This window comes from Eretmochelys imbricata, chromosome 7 (assembly GCF_965152235.1).
Source record: "Eretmochelys imbricata isolate rEreImb1 chromosome 7, rEreImb1.hap1, whole genome shotgun sequence".
Lineage (NCBI taxonomy): Eukaryota > Metazoa > Chordata > Testudines > Cheloniidae > Eretmochelys > Eretmochelys imbricata.
In genome coordinates this window covers 7,547,965-7,568,719 of record NC_135578.1, presented here as the reverse complement: position 1 = coordinate 7,568,719, position 20,755 = coordinate 7,547,965, and the positions used below count along the sequence as shown (strand labels likewise).

At 46.0% G+C, this 20,755-nt stretch overlaps 1 protein-coding gene across 1 annotated transcript in view; it reads left to right on the top strand.

The window, feature by feature from the left end:
* Positions 1-1,142: 1,142 nt before the first annotated feature.
* LRIG1 (leucine rich repeats and immunoglobulin like domains 1) overlaps positions 1,143-20,755 on the top strand; it is a 125,888-nt gene continuing 106,275 nt past the window's right edge. The window contains exon 1 of the mRNA XM_077821285.1: positions 1,143-1,354. Coding sequence (XP_077677411.1) covers positions 1,143-1,354 — 212 coding nt within the window. The remainder of the gene's footprint in view (positions 1,355-20,755) is intronic.

Genomic DNA, 20,755 nt, shown 5'->3' with positions numbered 1-20,755 from the left:
AAAGAAAGAAAGAAAGAAAGAATCCGGCTCACCCCTTCTCTCAGCTTCCCCTTTAAGAAGCGGGGCTAGCGGAGGGAGTCTCCCGTCCAGCTTTCACACCTTGGGTGGGAAAGGGAGGCGGGACCTCTCGCCTCTGATTGACGGGCTGCCAACATCAATGGAACGTTGTGTGTCCAAACCAAGGGCCGGCTGTCCAATCCGGCGGCGCGCGGGCACGTTCTAGAACGCCGGGCGGCCAATGGGAGCGGAGCGACAGCGGGGGAGGTGGCGGCGGCGGGGGAATGTGGCGATGGCCCCAACGTGGGTTTGAGACGAGAGCGGCGCTCGGGGGCCGGGGAAGCGCTCGCGGCTGCGGGGGGCTCGGGCGGCAGCGGCCCGCGGGGATCCGGGCGGCTGGCGGCGCCCGCGGTGGGTGGCGGGGCTCGTTCCCCAGCCCGGGGCCGGCAGGAAGGGGGCCCGGGGCCGCGAGCAGGGGAAGCTGCCGCCGCCGCGGCGGAGGAGGCGGCGCTGCCCGGGCGGCGGAGGAGAGCGCGGCATCGGCCCACGCGGGCAGGGCAGGCGGCGATGCAGCCCTCGGCGGCGGAGCGGCTGCGGGACTGAGGAGCGGGACGTGGCTCGGCCGCGGGGGCTGAGCTGGGCTTTGGCGGACCCGGGGGCGCCGGTTCTGTGGCCGGCGGCTCTTTAGCCGGGAGAGCGTCGGTGCCTTGATTTCCCCGCCCGGGCCTCCGGAGCGGACCCGGACTCTGCCATGCAAACGCCCCGGGAGGCAGTCGGGCGCTGACAGGAGCCGTCCCGGGGGCGCCCGGTGTGTTGCCGGGACCCCACGCTGGGGGCTGCGAGGGGGGGAGGGGGAGGAGATGCACCCGTGCCCAGCCGCCTCCCTTCCGACGCAGCCGTAGCAGCGAGCCCCGCCGAGCTGCCCCCCGGCCCCGGCGACCCCCGCGGGCAGGACGTGGAGAAGCGAGTCTGCCATGGTGCAACTGGTGGCGCGGGCAGCCTAGCGCAGGGGCCCGCCGCCGCCGCCGCCGGTCCCGGACCGGTCGCTGGACACGCTCCGCTGAGCGCTGCCTGGGACTGGCCGCCGCCGCCGCCTGGCTTCGTGCCGCTCTCTCCGCTTCGGACCCCGGGGGCCGGGTAACAAAATGGCGCGGCCGGGCGCGGGGGCCCCGCTGCTGCGGTCCGCTCCTTGTCTGACTTTCCTCCTGATGGCCCTGGTGGGCCCCGGCCCCGGGTCCGGATCCGGGTCCGAGCCGCGCTGCGCCTCCAGCTGCGCCTGCAGCGGGGAGCTGCTGGACTGCAGCCACCGGGGGCTGACTGAGCTCCCCAGGGACCTCCCTACCTGGCCCGTCTATGTGTAAGTCCATGGATCTCCCCGGGGGTGGGGGGTCGGGGGGTGGGGGCTGGCCTCGCCTCTCAAGCTTTCCTGGTTCCTTTATTGTTTTGGGGGGAGAGGGAAGGAGGGTCAAATCCTGCTTGTTTTTTTTTCCCTCTCTCTCTCTCTCTCTCTCTGCGGTGCCTAAGGTTCCCTTCTCCCTGCTCCTTTGCCTGTGACGGATTTGCCTGTGCGCTTTTCGTATCAGGGTACGGTCTTGCAAAATCGTAGCCCGTGGGAGGCTTGCCATGGACTTCAGCGGGAGCAGGGTCGGGACCGATTGCGCAAAAATGCGGAGCCCCTCTGGAGAGCCCAGTAGGAGTGGAGGGTGTGGGGGCCTGGCAGTAGGTCCTCAGCCAATCGCAGGATCGAGCCCTTCAAGTGTCCCAGTTCGTTCCCAACCACCCCCCAGCCTTTTTAGGCTCTCAGCCTGTACACGGTTGTGCAGGTGCTTTATTTGTTGTGAGTCCAGTGAGGTCCAGGCTTGAGGTTAAGCGCATGCCTCAGGGCAGGATCAGTGTCTTAGTTTCCTGCTCTGTGCTGTTTTGTGCCAGTGATGAATAATAATTATCTTAGAGTTTGCGGTCAGCCATTGACTGGGGCCACTTTTTCCAATCTAGTCGTTGTAGCAAGGCTGTCGGTCCCAGGATTTACAGAGACAAGGTGTGTGAGGTAATATCTTTTATTGGACCAACTTCTGTGGGTGATAGAGACAGAGCTCTGTGTGGTTCAAAAGCTTGTGTCTCTCACACACAGAAGTTGGTCCAATCAATTATAGTTGGTGGGTATTTTACTTTGGGAATCTGCAACATTGCAGCTGCTGATCGTTCAGTCGCTTAAGGCCTGGAAAAAGCCCTTATTTAACAATATTCCTTTTAGTTGATGTGCTTATTACTTTTTCTTACTGCATTGTTACCAGAGCGACTTGTGAAAAAGACAGACGCTGTGCTCCCTTTGTGCTGATTTAAAAACTCTTCTGAGTTCCTACAAAGAGTGTTCAAGAGCTGGTCCGCTGGTATTTCCTATACATAGGAGTGTGAAGGTGTTGAAGATAAGAGTGATTATTGTAAAAATGACACAGCACTATCAAGGCAGAGTAGAATACGGTTTGCACAGGATAGTTGAGTTATTAAAGACTTTGCACTATATGGAAGGTATAGCAATAATCTGACTAGGCCATATGGTCTTGAACTCATTTAATTTTTTTTTTAACTGTTAGTTTGGTATGCTGGATTTTTTTAAAAAAACAAACAACAAAAACCCCTTTTTCTTCCAGTTTAATGACACAGGCCTCTTCCTACCATACACTTTTAAAATGGTCTCTTGTGCTTTTTCGCTGCAGTGTGAAGTTACTATACGGATCTCATGTTTCTCCCTAATTCAGATTGAAAATTGAAGAGAGGGATGGAGACAAAGGAAAAGTTGCTGTGTAGTTAGTTCTCTGTTTTACAGTGTGCTTGGATAAGAAGTAAAATTCTTCTTAATCTGAACTGCTCCCCCTTCATGTTTTTGTAGCTATAGTTTTAATACTGGATAGAAAAAGGAGGCAAGAGGGATTTTTTTAAAAGACTATGACCTGGTGCAGATGAAGACCAACTTTTCTAACTTGGGTGCTAAACTTAGGACCCTGAATCCCTATTTGGGCACCTTAACGAATGGCCTGATTTTCAAAAATGCTGAACGCTTACAGCTCACCTCACCATTTCTGAAAATCAGTCCACTTACTGGTGTGTGCATACATGGATCTACGTGCCAGAGTTTAAGTATTTAGATTAGGAAATTTTGGCTGAAGCTGTTAAAGTGTAACGCTCAACCACTAGATGTTTTTAATTGGAAACAAAGTTTCAGGATATAAACATCGCTTTTGTGTATTGGTGGGGGGTGGATACATTGCTTTACTAGAGTTCTAGAGTAGCTGTCTTATATGTTGATGTCAAGTACAACTTGAAAGTTAGGTCGTGTTAACTTGAAATCTGAATTCTACTACTCTCTCTCAAATCAATCCAGAAGATGTATTATTGGCATATCAACTAAATTTACAGTGGAAGAGAGAATAGGTGACAGATAATGTGTCTGAGTTTTTACTGAAATAGTACTTAAAAGTAAAAATAAAAAAATGATTTTTCAAATTCCAATAATTTCTTTGCAGCTTATTTTGTAACTATCTTAAATCTGAAATGATTAAAAGTACAGGAAAACTAGGGGGAAAATTGGGGTCATCCTTGGCAATTTATTAATTTCATTTGGCTATCAGAATGCAGAAGAACCTAAAGCGTGTGTGTACTTACATAAATAAATATCCTTAACTGTTACCTTACCTTTCTGAAATGAAGACTAGGGAGGAGGGGGAGAAAGAGAACCTTGATGCTTCTGTCATTAGGGCATTTAGGTATCTGAACAGATGTATACATTGTTGAATATATAATACTTCTGGTTATGTAGATATACTGTATATCTACCCGGAAAGAAAATGGTCGTTGACTTTTTTGGGGAGACCATTCAATTTGTTCTGAAGTCGAATTATTTTGTTTTAGGTTTGTTATCATTATGCACTTTTGGCTATAGTCAAACTACCTGTTTTATATGAGTTATTCTGAATTACCCTGGTCTTACTGAGTGCAGAATTTGGCCCTTTATTTTCAAAAGCAAAATAACTCCTCGTGGACACCTGTTCGTCGGTGTGCAGTTGTATTGTGAAGAGTTCTGAATTCAGCTGAATGTGATTACGATGGTTTCTAATCTCCTGAGCATAATTTCAGAATCCCCGTGTTTCTTTTTAAACAAGACAGTGACTTGTCCACATAAAAATTGTATTAATAACTCAGTTTAATTGAATTTACTTGTCTGTTTTTACAGACATGCTAATGCCCAGGAGTGTCATTCATATGAAACAGATTTTTGTGTGTTTTGAGTTCAGTTTAAATTTTATTGGTGAAGTAATCACACACATAAATCTACTGCTACAGATCTGTGGGTTGTTGATCTTTTAACCATTTACGCAAAATCTGATTTGTCAGTTCAGCTAATTCTTTGGTTAATTTAGAATTTATAAAGTGGAGTTTAGCAATGATTTTTGTATTTAATAATACATCATTTTTCTTGTTGTCCCTGTAAAATATGAAAAAGCAGCCAAAGAAGCTGAGAAACTTAGATACAGAAAACGTTTTGCTCTAAAAGTTATGTGGTGTCTAACTAAAAATTACATATATTTACTTATCTAAATTATTAACAAAACCAAGCCACCTATTTCTTTTCTTTTATGATTTCTATGATAGGTGCTACTGCCATAATACAAATAAACAATAATGAAAGCTCGGTCCTAAAGAACTAGTTAATTATCAACTGGTGTTTAATCTATATTTGATTTCTTCTTTAAAATAGCATTGAATGTTGGAAACAGTAATTGTATCATGTACAAATGTAATACCTCATTTCATTTTAACACTTCTCTTAAAAAAAACATTAAGGGGGGGAAGATTTTTAAAAAGCATCTAAGAGATTTAGGAGCACAAATCCTATGGACTTTCAGTGGGGCTTGGGCTCTTAAATCCATGTAGGTACCTCTGGAGATATCCTTCTAAAAGCTTACTCTTTAATTAGTCCCCTTGTGGCTAAACAATCCTTGGAGTTCATTTCCACTGCATTACAGGTAGATTTATAACCGTTTAAACAAATAACCTGTCAGGGTCGGCTTGTGATAGTTTTGAAACCAACTTTAATTATTAAGTTGTATATTTGCTCAGCAAGACTGTCGGTATTGGAAAAATGCATTGGCATCATTTGAAGGTGCTATTGTTGTTTTTGTTGCCTTTAGCTACTAAGAGTTTCTGTTCAAAAGCAATAACTCATTTGAAGAAGAGTAATAAACTGTGGCCACTTACAGTTAATGTAATATGGTACAGATAAGTGTTTAAAAAATGGACAGTGACATTTGGTACAGTAGTACATGTGAAAAGACCATGTTCTTTCTCACCACAGTTTGTGTTTTGAGCTTCTAACTGGGAACAGCAATTGAGCCCAAGAGTAAGTTGAAACAGTTCAGCATAACCTATGCAGTCTGTTGAATAAACCACACCAGTGAGCCACCATGCAAACCTTGCAGTTAACCAGTTGCAGCTCTGAAAAGTTCAGTATCTCTGGAAGGAGCTGAAAAAAATCTAAATCCACTGAGTAATCGATTGGTATCTCTGCTTACCAGTGTCTCGCTTTGGAGCCTCTCGAGCTGGTTAGACATCAAAAGACCCGAAATAAATCTGAAGTCTGATTTACATGAGCATATTATATGTGGCACAAACTTCAGTGCCAAACTTAGGAACAAAATGCTTCGTGCTCAGAAATGCCAGGTGCAGAGCTCTGAGAACATCAGAATGACTTCGGAGATCAAGCAGAGCATTATGGCCATTAAAACAAAGTGTTCTCCCTTTTTCTTATTTTAAAGAATGGTAAAGAAGTCTATTAATTTTTTTTTCCATAGACGAGTAAAAGATACTTTTTTTCCTATTGTGGGGTGATATTTTGGTCCTGGTTCTTATTTACAGTAAGGCTCAGAGAATGTAAAGGTGCCTTTTTGTTAGTGTATGTGTGTGTGTAATTTGCTGCCAGATTGGTTTAAAGGAGTCCTGAGTGTAAATGCAAATCTGTCTATTTAAGTTGAAATATTGGCACATTTATGACAAACATCAATGATGATAGCCATAAGAAGCCAGGAAAGGAAACTACTTTTAACAACTTTGTTTTCTTAACTCCCTGTATTGTTAGTTATTGCCCTAAAAGTAACTTTGCCTGCTGCTCAGAGACACTCACAATTCTTTCCCCAGTTGAATATGTAGTAACTCCAATAATTCCAGTGCATTTACTCCATATTTACACTGGGTTACATGGAAGCAGAATTTGCTCCTTCGGTTTATTACTCCTGGGTGAATTCTTCACCAAAATATTGAACATTCTGTGCACAATATTTTAAAATTCTGCATATTTTATTTGTCAAAATAACAATATAATCATTCCAGTTTCTATTATTTTGGTAATTTATTTCAAAATAACTGTCAGCCAGTGTGTCTGTAACAATACAGACGGACACTAAAAAAAAGATTCAGGAAATGTTTTTGGCAACTAGATTCCATATTTGGCATATTAATACAGAACTCTGAGTAATAAGTCATTTAAACTACAATACAGAACCATATTTCCCGCACACCTCAGAAGCAGTGCAAGGGCTTTGGGGGAGTGAGGGTAAAAGAGGAGCTGAAGGAGAGGGAAGTAATTGCTGGGAAGGACCTGGAAGTGAACCTGGAGGGTTGTTGGGTGGGGGTGGGAGAAGTATGGGGGGGAAGGGATTGTTAAGGAGTTGGGGAGCCTCCCCCTTGCAGACCCTGGCTGACCCCAAGCCTCTCCCATTCTCCCAGACACATCTGCCCCTGTCCCACATGTCTCTTCACCCTCACTCAGCCAACCCCACCCACCCGTCCCCATGTCGTCCTGCACTCCCTTGGTGTTCCTGCACCTCATTCCACGCCTGTCCCAATCTGTGTGACCTCCCCCCCGTCCCATCCCCCCATATCTGTCCTGCAGGCATGTTGCTGTGAGAAAAGCAGCCTCTGCTCTCTTGTTAACAGCTGCTCACTGCTAAGGTGAGCCAGCTGTTCTGGCGCCAGCTCACCTTACCCATCAGCCCCTAGTGGGCAGTGCCTCTCCGGCAGAATGTATTTTTTGCGGTGGGGGGGGGAACTTCAGGGGACGTGAATTCTGCACATGCGCAGTGGCGCTGAATTCCCCCAAGGGTAGTTTATAGGACACAACATAATAGCCCAGCAGACTTTGTAGTTAGTGAGCCGTTACAACTGTATCAATATGTACGTTATCTAGTACACAGTCTCATGCAATTTCTTGAGTGTTTTAAAAAAAACAACAACCCACCTTTTTATCTTTTCTGTCTTCAGTGCGTCAGTGTAACATTATGGTTGTGGTGCGAAGGTAAGAATGAAATTCAACTTTACAATGGTGCTCTTATGCCTGAGTATCCAGGTGTAACATTCATGCACATGGATAGCAAGGAGCGGAGCACTAGGGGGTGTCAGTTCTATTGACATCTGTGGAGCTGTGACAGTTTACACTAGTAGAAGATCTCCAGCCCCCGAGAATTTCAGGAGTTTAAAAACCCAGATGACATAACTGCATAATTTTATTCAGGTCCGAATTTTCACAGGTTTTTAAAATGTTCAGATTTTGACCAGCTCAACTGAGGTAACCATATTTTGATCAGCCATGTAATTATGTGTCTAGATTTCAAAGCAACTGTGTGGCTCATTTTGGAGCCTTTTATCTCATTGCTATTTACATAGTATAGCCAAGGACGAAAGTAATGTGTGATTAGGAGCCTAAATCTCATTGAAAATAAATGGGACTTAGGTGCCTAAATGGCTGGGTCGCTTAGGGCCAGAGTTTTAGAGGTATTAGGTTCCTAAAGATGCAGATAAGTTTTAGTGGGATTTTCAGAAATGCCTGGCTGCCTGAAATCAAATGTGCTCAAGCATTTGCATATCTTACAGCATGGAGTAATCCTGCTCAAGTCAATAGGCACTTAAGCACATGTAGTCCTTGTTGAATTGGGCCTTGATATGCATGGATCCTCAGCTACCTTTTTGAAGACTAACTGACTAACCGGGCTGCTACTCTGAAACCTTTTTGAAGTGCTGGCTTGTCCTTGAAGGAGATTGGTGCTGGGTGTGGAAAACCTGCTCTGCCACTGCCTGTGTGGTACTTGCTTTTTGGATCTCGGTTGCTCTCAACTAAAATTCTGTCTCCTTTGGAAATGTGAGGGGAGGTAGGGGTGAGGGGAAGAGTTTATGCTGCTGATTTGACCAAGGGAGAAGAGAGAGGTCCTGGCAGTTCTTGCCTCCTATGTCTAATCCTTGCTGAAGTAATGGAGCAAAGATCTAGAAAATCTGAGCTCATTTGTACCCAGCCCTTATGCAACTGTATGGGGTCAGGGTAAGCAGTAAGGAACTGTTTCCTCCTTCCCCCCTCCCCCTTTGTGTAAGTCTTGTGTAAATCATCCAGAATTGCAGCTTTGGGGTGTGTGGGAATAACAATCTCCTGGGAGCAGCAGAGGGATGTGGAGTAGGGGGACCTATAGTATAAGCCAGTGGGGAATGTGCTGCATCCCTTAACAAATTGCCTGAGGCAGAATGCTCCACCCTGGGCAGTGTTCACTGACCCCAGTGCAGGTCGGTGGCTAAATTCCACAGTTATGGTCCTAACCTTTCAAAGGAACGAAGGAACTGTAATCAATATACAGCATGGGTTTGTAATGAATAGATCTTACCAGAAAATCTCGATCGACTTTTGTTGACACAAGTACAAACTCCAGTTGATGAAAGGAATGTAGTAAGACTGTGCATACTCTGATTTGAATAAAGCATCTAGTTCCCCTGAAATAGTTTACTCAGAAATTTAAACTCTAAAAGACGGTGTTCTCCACCGACTAGCCATTCTGTGTGTGGGATGTTAAGACTATTGCAGCTGAGATCTGCGTGTTTGCAATTTTCATGACAGTCCCTGTGTTGTGGAATGCCGCTAGCCTAATCTATTCTGTCGATCAGTGTCCTACAGACTTTGTTTTACAGATGTCACTGCTGCTTCGGAGTTACAGGCCCACTAGAATAATGGAATGACTATCTTAACCAGGTCTTCAAAACAATTCTTCCTTTCCCGCCTGGTAGGTGGATACTTCTGATCCACAACAAGGAAACGCACTTTTAAAACCAGGTTATAGATCCCTCTCCCCCCCCCCCCCCCCGAAAGTTGGGGTTTGCAGGGGAGACCCTTTCATGAGCTTAACTGTATTGAGACTAGTGTGATTAGAATGCTCTGTAATCATTTTTGTTTTAATGACCAGTCTCGGGGTTCATTTGAATGTGTGTGTCGTCTTTTGGATTCATTGGCCGCACTCAGCGTGCTCTGGACAGATTTTGCTATTGCTGAGAGACCATGCTTAGCGTGAGCCTGCCACTGGCCCTGTGGAGCTTTCCCCAAGGTCTTAATGCTTACCCCTCACCATTAAGTGGATACAAAGCCGTTTAAACTCAGTAATACTAGGATTGGATGTGCGTGGGGAGGGATGTAATATTTTATAGATCAGACTAGGAACGAAGCCTAATGACTGGAACACTGCTATTGAAGGGCAATTCTAATCCCAGCTGTCTCCTGCAAATGCTCTTTTAAATCTATTACAAGTCAAAGGACTTTAGGACCCTGTGAGAAATACCCAGAGTACTCCTCCCTCTTTCTGAGAAACTTCATGGGCTTTAATCACTCTGGGCTTTTCCTCTCCACAGCCACTGCAATTCAAAAGGCAAGAGTCCCATACAAAGGGAGCCAGAGCTCAATGGTCTGTGTTAATGTTCAGTGCCATTTACAATGGGTGCAGTTTGAAAGGGGGAGAATGAATGGTTTGGGAGATGAGAGGAAGAGAGACAAAGGAAAAATTTCCAGAGCAGGGAAACAAGCATCCCAGTGGGCATTGGCGAAGTGAATCCACCGTTCGCAGAAAGAATATGTCATTTTCTTAGCTTGTGCAAACTGTTCTGAGGTTAAGCATCTGGATAACCGCTGCTTAATCTCAGATGAGTTATTACTAGAATGACTGAACAGGGAGCAAATCGGGAGGTATGTTGCTGTCTCTCTTAGTCTCGTGGAAACAAGAGGGGAAAAACATATGCCCCAGTGGATTGTATCGATTTGGCATCTTGGGCACCAATTCAGCAAAGCACTTCAGCACATGTTTAACTGTAAGGAAGTGAGTAAAATCCCATACCTATTCCGGAAGGCATTTAAGCATGTGCTTAAATCCCATAAGAGGCATTTATGGCAGCTGTGGATTTCTGAGTGCAGCTATGCCCTTTTCCCTGGACCATGCCTTCCCCTCCCGCCCCCCAATATGCCACGGTCCCCGGTAGCAGATTAATTTGGTTTCCAGATGCTTTGTACTCCAGGTGGGTTAGATAATCTTTATTGAAGTCTCAGTTCAGTGCTGGTTCATTTCCTAGATAGCAGTGAAGAGGACTAAGGGCTTGTCTTCACTGCAGAGTTGACTTGAGATATAACTTGAGTGGTTCCTGAAACTTGGGTCAGGTTCACCACCACCTCTTAACTCCAGCGCGCTGGTGCTTTTAACGTGAATTAGGTGACCTATCGGGGGATATAAACAACAGTGTGAGCTAGCACAACTGGTCAGCTGCTAACGCAGTGCTGTTTCACAGCATGGCCACCCTCACATCTTTCCAGGTAACCACGCCTGCTCCTTGCACTAGGCAATCCCCTGCTTGGAGCAATGCCGAGCAGCTGGACCTCCTCAGCGTTTGGGGAGAGGAGGCTGTGCAGTCCCAGCTGCGCTCCAGCCATAGGAATTATGATAACTATGGACAGATTCATGGGCCATGACTGGGACACACTGCAGTGCAGGGTCAAAATGAAGGAGCTGTGGAACGCCCACCACAAGGTGTGGGAGGGAAACCACCATTCTGGTGCTGTGCCCACAAGCAGCTGGTTCTACGAAGAGCTGGATGCGATACTTGGTGGTGATCCCACCTCCTCTCTGAAGGCTACTGTGGATGCTTCGGTGGCTTGTATGCCAGTTGAGAGCGGACCGAGCCAGGAGGAGGAAATCTTGGACGAGGATATGGAGAGGGAGGGGGACCCAGAGGGGAGGACAACTTGGAGGTCAAGAGATGCATGCTGTCAGGAGCTCTTCTCTACCCCAGAGGGGGCTAGCCAATCACAGCAGTCAGATCTTGGCAAAGCGCAAAAAGGAGAGGAGGCCCATGGTAAGTGGCTTTGATTTTGGGAATCTCTGATGTGAGTTGTTTGTGTGATGTGCGTACCCCCACATGGCTTGTCTGAGTGGCGGAACGCAGTGTTGACTGACTCCCTCACTTCGTGGGAACAGGCCTGAGAGATCTCCGCTGAACTCTCATGGAGATATTGGGGAATCCGCTGCCGCAGGTTCTTTGGCAGAACTGCTTTGTTTCTTGCCACATTAAGGGTAATTTTCCCACGCTACTCTACTGTCACGGGGGGTGGGGGAGGAACCATTGCGACACACAAGAGAGTTACATAAGGGCCAGGGCAGAAGCCTCAGTCTTGCAGAAGACACAGCTTCTGGAAAATGTGGGGACAGGAATGATTATAAGCTCCCCCCCCCCCTCCCCTTACAGTGGCTGGCTCTGCCCAAGAGCCATGTACCCAGTGTACAGTACGGTCCTGGAACACTGATTTTCCCCTGCCCCTGCGGTTACTCACCATTTTGGGGGTTTTGTGGCTCGTGTGCTTGCCTGGGGTCAGCCAGTTAGTGACAGGTATGTGAATAGTGGCTCTGTTTTAAATCACTGAATCAGTGGTCTGTGTGTTACATACAATAGTGCTTGTGTAAAATTTTGCATTTTGGCTTCACAGAGGTGACCTTGGGAACCCAGCCTCCCTCTTTGTTATTGCCGGCTGAATGGCTGCGCAGAATTTAGAAAGTGTCCATGAAGAACTAAAGAGGACTTTCTGCGTGAGGTCGTGATGCACTCCGTGGCCGAAAAACAAGAATGGAAGGAGTGGTGGGACAGTGAGAAGAGGGACCAAAAGGAGAACGTGGCACGCCAAAACGAAGCCCCGGAGCGGCTCTTAAATGTTATGGAGCTCCAAGTGGACATGCTCCAGGTGATACTAGCACTGCAAACCAAGCAGCTCCGGGACCACCCTCCCCTGCAGCCTCTGTTGCAAAACTCTTTCCCATGTGCCCCCCAGACACCACCAACAACACACTCTTATCAACCTCCTGGCTCCAGTGTGCATCCACTGCATTCCAGTCCTCCCCCGTCACAGTCCAGCCCTGCAGACTCCCCCTACACTCAACACCCGTCCTGCTGAAGTACAGTACCTGCTGCACTGTACTCCAAAGGAGAAGGTTGGATATGATACCTGGACATACACAAATCTTTAACTGTCCCGGGACCCCACCTCCTCCTGGGACCCTCTCTTGCCCCATTCCCCTCAGTGCTGATGTGTGTGTTTTTCAGTTAATAGAATAAAGATTGCTTTCAAACCAACACAATTCTCTTATTAAAAAACAACAACTGGAGGAGAGAGACAGACAAACCAACAAACAGCCCTTCAAAGCAACAGGCAGTTTTCTTAAACCTTCATAGTGCATCGTCTGCACCAATCAAAATCACCTCCTAGTGTTACAAGCACTGCACTCCTGAGCATAACAACAATTAGTGGCTTTCAGCTTCAAGTTGCTGCCTCAAGGCATCCCTGATCCTTATAGCCCTGGTCTCTGGCTGTTCAAATTCAGCCTCCAGGCGCTTAGCCTCAGCGGTCCGGGCCTGAGTGAAGCTTTCGCTCTTCCCTTCACAAATGTTATGGAGTATACAGCACATGGCTATAAGCATAGGAATATTGTCATCGGCCAGGTCTTGCCTCCCATATAGGCTGCACCAGTGGGCCTTTAAACGGCCAAAAGCACACTCAACAATCATTCTGCACTTGCTCAGCCTATTGTTGAACCTCTCCTTGCTGTGGTCAAGGTGCCCCATGTATGGCTTCATAAGCCATGGCATTAAGGGGTAGGTAAAGTCTCCCAGGATCACAATGGGCATTTCAACATCCCCGAAGGTGATCTTCTGGTCCAGGAAGAAAGTCAATGCTTGCAGCTTCCTGAACAAGTCAGCGTTCCGAAAGATGTGTACGTCATGCACCTTTCTGGACCAGCCTGCATTAATGTCTGTGAAACGCCCACAGTGATCCACAAGCACCTGGAGAACCATTGAGAAATACCCCTGGCGATTAATGCACTTGGTAGCCAGGTGGTCTGGTGCCAGAATTGGAATATGCGTGCCATATATTGCCCCTCTGCAATTAGGGAAGCCCATTTGTGCAGAGCCATCCACAATGTCATGCACGTTGCCCAGAGTCACGGTCTTTTGGAGCAGGATGTGATTAATGGCCCTGCACCCTTCCATCAACATGAGTTCAACAGTCGACTTTCTCACTCCGAACTGGTTAGCGACCGATCGGTAGCAGTCTGGAGTAGCCAGCTTCCACAGTGCAATTGCTACGTGCTTCTCCAGGGGCGGGGCGGGGCAGGGCAGCTCTCATTCTTGTGTCCTCTTGCAGCCACTGCTTCCAGACGTGCATGACGATGTGATCACACCACTCAGTTCTTGTTTCCCGAGTCCAAAAGTGGCGTTCCACTGTGGTCAGCACCTCTGTGAATGCCACAAGCAATCTTGAGTTGTAGCTACTAGGTGTGGCGAGATCAATGTCGCACTCCTCTTGCCTTTGGAGTTTAAGGAATAACTCCACTGCCACTCGTGACGTGTTAGAGCGAGCAGCATGTTGGTCAACAGTGCAGGATCCATTCCTGCAGACCAAAGAAGCAGAGCGCGCAGTACACAAACTGTTGAAAGATGAGGCCAAATGCAGACGGACGCACATGGATTGCTGAGATGCGAAGCAATGCATCGCAGGGCAGTGGGACAGGATCCAGGATGCCCTGCGACCCCCTCCGCCATCCCACAACTCTTAGCAGCAGAAGAGGAAGGGATGCTCTGTGGGATCCGATGAAGTGAGCTGTAGCTCACAAAAGCTTATGCTCAAATAAATTGGTTAGTCTCTAAGTGCCACAAGTACTCCTTTTCTTTTTGCGAATACAGACTAACACGGCTGCTATTCTGAAACTCTGTGGGATAGCTGCCCAGAGTGCATCGCTCCGAATACCGCTGCAAATGCCGCAAGTGTGAACACACTCTTGTGCAGGCAGCTGATTGTGAACACACAACAGCGGTTTCCATTCAGTGCTCTCCAAGCAGCACTCTAACTCTGCCAGTGTAGACATACCCTTAGTGTCACTTTTAAAGTGTGACTGAACTGTAAATACACCGAATGCTACTCAGTTTTCATGGATTTTGGTTTCATACCATAAACTGGATACAGCATCTGGGATACGCTGTGGCCTCAGTGATGACATCATTTTCCTTCTCCTATGCCTGCACGTACACTCCTTAAAATCCAGCTGTAACACAAGATGTGTCTGCATGAAAGGCTCTTCTCCAAATCAGTTGAGGGGCAGGGGGGGGAAGTGGGGAAATAAAATAGTTAGTGTGCAGCTTGCGATTACATATAAAACAAGGAGGAAACATTTTGTGAAAGATTCAGATCTTGGAAATCTATCCAGACCAATGAAATGCACCGAGGCCATTCCGGAGGCATGTAGCCTGGGCCAAACTGCTTCTATTGTGCCAAAGTGTTTCAGGTAACTGGGGGCTTGAGAAATATGCTTTGGAAAGGGGCAAGATTTCTCCCTGCATTTAAACATGGAGCTGCTGTGTAGCTGTTACTTCAGCCTAAGGACTGGGCAGCCTTGCTGCGTCCCCAGACTCCTGTAATGGTGGCTTCTCCTTCCCTAATCTGGAGTGTACATTTGCACAGGGATCCCCTGTACATGCACAGCTGGGGTTGCACTCCCCCTTCATATGCTGCCTTGCCCTCTCTCCTTGACCAGTAATACTGCACAGTCCAGCTGTGGGTGAAAGGGCAGAATTTGCTCCTGAATGCAGCTCTGTAGCCTGAATTGTGCATTCTTTGTGCATCCCGATCCCCTCCTGAGGTCAGTGGGAGTTTTGGGTGTAAAAGGAATGTAAGATCGAGCAATAAGTATTTTCACTAGAAGCAAATTTATATACAGTAGAAGCTTTTGAATTCACATTCCTGACTGGCAGATCCATTCTGAAATTACTGAATTTTACAGGTTGGCAAGTGACCAAGCAAACAATGTCATACGTCTTCCTTTGTCATGACTCCTCTCTTAGTAGTTCCCATTATTAATTCATCCTGTTGAGGGTTAACTGAAGTCTGCATTGCAGTTTGAGCATATCAAGTCCTTCGCCCAAGAATCTTCCAGCTTTGGAGCTGTATGTGATGTGTCATGTGTGATGGGTTCCCCCTGCGGTGCTGCCTGGAACTAGGGTACCACTGAGCCCCCTGACCCACCAGCCTGGGCTCCCTCTCACACTGTACTGCTGTGACAAGCTGCAAAGCCCTCCAGCTTGCACTTTCACCAGCACACATACGGGTAGGGACACACCCAGCTGCAATTACAAGCAGGCTCTCTGAACAGCTCCTGCATGAGAAGGCTACTCCCAGGACTTCAGGCACACACTCCCTCTGGAGTATAAACCCAAAATTATACAGTCTTGCGCTGCATAGGGAACTGTACAGTGTAAGCTTATAAAATTCGCCCCCTCCATCAGTGTGGAGAGGAATATGCAACAGCCTTCTGCCCCTGAGTTATGATTCCCACACACTTCATTCCAACCCACTGATTTAGATAAAGCAAAAACAAGTTTATTAACTACAAAAGAGAGATTTTAAGAGATAGCAAACAGATAAAGGCAGATTACCTAGCAAATAAAAAATACAAACTAAGCTTAATATGCTAAATAGATTGGATATGAATAACAGATTCTCACCCTAAGGCATAATGCAAGCAGGCTGTATATTCTTAAAGGACAAGCTACACTTGTTTTACAGCTTGGAATCCCCAGGTGTTTCATTCACAGGCTAAAAATCCCTTTAGCCTGGGTCCAATGCTTCCCTAAATTCAGTCTTTGTTCCTCAGGTGTTTACAGGAGTCTTCTTGTGTGGGGAGTGCAGAACACCAGATGATGCCACTCCCTCCCTTATATAGCTTTTGCATAGGGCGGGAACCCTTTGGTCCCAAAACTTGGTTCCCAGACCTGTCTGTGGAAAAATACTGACATCCCAAGATGGAGTCTAGAGACTCATGGTCTCATCACATGTCCTTGTAGAGTCATAGCAGCTGTTACTCAGAGGCTGTCTGTAGCCTTCTCAGGAAGGCTCCCCAGCTGGGAGATAAGTTTCTGCTAAGGCCTATTGTTTTTTCCTAATGGCACATTTCCTTGAATAGGCCCTTCCCCACCCACTATCTAGATCAGGATGTCTCAAACTTCATTGCACTGTGACCCCTTTCTGACAAAAAAATCACTACGCGACCCCAGAAGGGGGACAGAAACCTGAACCTGCCCAAATCTGAACTGGGATGCCCTCTGCCCTCGGGTGGGGTGGAGGGGTGGGCAAAGTCCGAGCCCCACTGCTCTGGGCCGGGGGGGCCGAAGCTGAAGCCCAAGGGCTTCAGACCCATGCAGGGGAGCTGTGACCTGAGTCCTGCCACCCCCGGCTGAAGCCCTCGGGCTTGGACTTCGGCCCTAAGCCCCAACAAGTCTTAGCCAACTTTGGCTACCCCGTTAAAATGGGGTCCCGACCCACAGGTTGAGAACCACTGATCTAGAATGAAAGCATCTTGTCTAGTGGGTGTTACCCAGACATAACTACATTTGAAATACATAGTCAATATTCATAACTTCAGATACAACAATGATACATGCATACAAATAGGATAATCCTATTCAGCCATTCATAACCTTTCAATGACACCTCACATGACTTATCTTGCATCAAATATTGTAATTATATCAATCCTATAATAATATCACTGAAGAATATGGGGCACAGTGTCACGTGCACTCTCTCTCTCTTTTTTGTTTTTTTTTAATATCTTCAGTATATCGTCAGCCCATCAGTCTGTAATTTTTGAGAAGTCTATGAGTGTTCTTTAATATTTTTATGGTCCCTCTCTTGTGTTCTGGTGAATGTATCCTATCTAATCCAGGTATTCCGATTGCATGTGTATGGTTGTATTCTCAGTTTGCTTTTCACTTTGTATATGTTGGTGGTTAGCTGAGCCGGTTTAGTGAAAATTTCTATAGAAAAGTTTCAGAGAGATTCTTTATGCACTGAACAGCTTGTACACCGTTACAGGTTTCATAAAGCACCTTTTAATGTCATGCATTGATGGCATTTATAAAATGCTGTGCTCCTTGCAGTAGTTGGCTAAAAATCTGAGCCAGCATTTTAGCAGTTAGATTCTTTGTATCTCCGGTTTTGGGTGGTTAGTTTACTGTTGCTATTTGTAAAGAGATTATGATTTGTTTAATCTACAAATCAAAAGTATTTTGTGCTTCATTGATGTAATAAAACTAAATTTGGAAGGCCGCAGACCAGCTGGTATAAACAATTTTTTGTTAAATATAATCAGTTTGTAGTAAAGGCTTCACTTTAAATGAAATAATATATTTTTAGATTAATTATTTCAGATTAGACAACATAAATCTTGTCTAAATTTTAGAGCATATCCCATGTTTTGAGTTCAGGTGGAAATGGTGTTTCAAATGTTAAACCAAACACCACACCACCTCTGAGACCCCACTCCATCCTTGCAGTTTTGTTCAGAGAAGATTGCCAAAGGTCTTCCAGGTGGGTCGGAAAAGGGAGTGCAAACCAGAGAGAAGCTTAAAACATGTAATCCAGATCTGCGCTCCCCCCCCCCCCCCCCTGGATCTAAAGGGATTTAGATCCAGTGTTCTAGTTGGGCCCAAATCAAGTACTAGGCAAATAATTTGGGTCCCCCATATGTTTGTATTTGTTTTATAGGTGCCAAATGAGATAGGAGCCCATTGTGTTCGACACTGTGTGTACACGTCTGCCTTCAAGAGTTTACCATCAACACTAGAAATAAAACTCTTCATGAATCTGTTTTGAAATGCTGCTCCTGAAAATTATGAACATATTTTGCTCAGCCAATGGAGATTAGGCTGTTTTAATAAAGACAGTTAAAATACCATGTTTTAGGTTGTCTTTGGCCAATATAAACAGGGGTTTGCTGTGTTATCTGTCATCTGGCAAATAGATCTAAAAAGTTTTATGCCTGGCCAATTAGACTGTATTTATACAATATATAAAACCAGTTCAGCTAATGCAATTACATCTGTAGCGCAGACAGATATCTAAAGTGAAACTGTATACTTCCTCCGAGAGCAGGAACGGCAGAGAGGTTGAGAACTGTTGTGATAAATTGCACTTGACCAGAAGTTAGTAAAAGTTATTCAGGTTGTGTCTGGCCACGGAGCAGGAAGGTTGTGTTACTGGGTCATGTCTGAAACATGCTAACCGTTTCTGCCTGCTTGTGATGAATTATTTTTCTCTGCTTGTGTGACGTTTAAGAGTTGGTGGGGGTAGGTGGAGGAGGGAGACAGGGGTGACAGTACTGACTGAAGGTTTTGCTCCTGTGCTCACGTACCATCTCCTCAGAAGAGGTAATGGATTAGAGGACTGCTGGTCTGTGAATTCTATCATGGGTAATAAAATGGAAAGCATAGGAAACTGCCTGGCTGGAAGGCCTGTGAAAAATGGTCCCTTAAATCTATTCCAGTTGTCCAAACACTGCCGACTCTTTCTTCTTTTCTGTGTGTGCATGGAGCTAGTTTGGTTAGTAGGAGATACAGGAGAAAACTGGTTTAAGTAGAAGTTAGTTCCCAGCCCCTTGATAGCAGAGAAGCCATGGACCTGTGGGTTGCTGTATTTTCCTTGATTTAATTTAAACTGCCTTAGCCGGGCTGCAGTCTGTTCAGACTTTGGGAACTGTGAAAGAACACAGGTAAATCTTTCCCGTGGCATAGTTATTAGGTAACAGGCTGATGCCAGAGTGTGATACTCCCAAGCCTCAGGATGCTTACTTAAAGGCTGCATTGGCTGCAGAGTCAAAGAGCCCAAGGCAGCTGGGTGTCTAACTGCAGACTTTTTCAATGGCTCCTGGGTGCCTAGCTCCTTTAGGTTCATCAGCCTAGAGAAGTAACATGTTTTGAAGTTAGGGGATCAAATGCACTTGTCCTCTCGTTGAGTTACTGCACCCACAAGCCAGGGGGTGAATCTGCAGTGCATCAGCTTGCTACACAGTAAGGTCCTGAGTGGATGCTGCAAAAGCTGGCTTGAACATGTGACTTGTTGTTTGCAAAGGGAAGGATGTCACTAGAAGAGGAACAGAGCAGCGCTATGTGTCCTGAAAAATTCTCATTGTCCTCCTTTTCTTCCTTTCCTCCCACAAGCACTTGATCATTCCTGCACCTGTTTGGGGGGGATAGTTTCATGGGCATGGTCCAGAGCATGAATTTTGACCTCTGTGTATGTGGACGAGTTGGATTGTGCTTGTCTATTACTTATTGTCTGGCATAACTAGTGAGGCTTGTACATCATCCAGAATGCTATGTTTATGCATGTAAGTCACAATAAACCTTTCTCTCCTTATGAACCGGGATGCAGTTTCAGATCAGCCTTGTGTTTCGTTTGTTTTGGCAAAACGGGAAGCTTTGGCCCATTTCAGAGGATTTAAACAAACCACATATTTCACTTTGAAATATGTGCCATATTTTTTTGTGCTAAGCATATTTTGGTGCTGTTCCTATCTGTATAATCTGTAAACAATGCTTGGATGTTCACTCTCTCAACACAGGCCGATATTAACTAAATGAGTTGGTTTAAATCTTTCTGTAAAATGCAGTTGGTTTTTATGATCCTTTGGGTCATATCTATTGCAAGGAGCGAACACACGAACTAAACAATAAAGAAGAAAAATAAATTGGTCGGACACCCCATGGTTTGGGAATATTATGTACCAGGAGTTGCATGGTTTTTTAAATTTTACAGTGATGTAAAGCCTCTCTTTTTAATCCAACCTCCCCCCTTTCCAGCAGTTTGTCTCAAGACATTTGGTTTGTTTCATGCTACCCTGCAAGCTGTAGAAAAGCACAACCCCAGAAAAAGAGCATCTCATCTTTTACTCAGTGCAATCGAAAGCCCATTTAAAGACCCTTCATTGAGTTCAGTGGGCTTTGGAGCAGACCCTGCGTTCCAGTGGGGAATGAATGCCTGTTGTTTTCTCTTTGCTCTGCTAGGTTAGAAGTATTACATTAGGCTGATAAAGCCGAACCCAGGCGAACTTCAACGCCTGTGTGCGAATGCGGAGAGGGAAAAACCTTTTCTGATTTGGGAGGTGGGCTGCAAAGCTGCTCTAACCCCGAGAATCATCACTCCTAGTTTCCCAGCGCTTCTATCTCAAGTGTTAGCACTTTGTGTCTTACTTAACAAGAAACTGACAAGCTTGTCTTTTCAGCCAGCAGAGACCTGTACTGGACCAATCTTAGCTCCTGGTGTTTTGCAGATTTCATATGTTTATCTCTGGTTTCAGAGTAACAGCCGTGTTAGTCCGTATTCGCAAAGAGAAAAGGAGACTTAGAGACTAACCAATTTATTTGAGCATAAGCTTTCGTGAGCTGCAGCTCACGAAAGCTTATGCTCAAATAAATTGGTTAATGTTTATCTCTGAGAGTCAAGATTGGATCCCAGTGAAATCACTGGGAGCCGTTCCATTGGTTTCACTGGGAATTGGATCAGGCCCCATTCAAGTAGATCTGATATCATTCT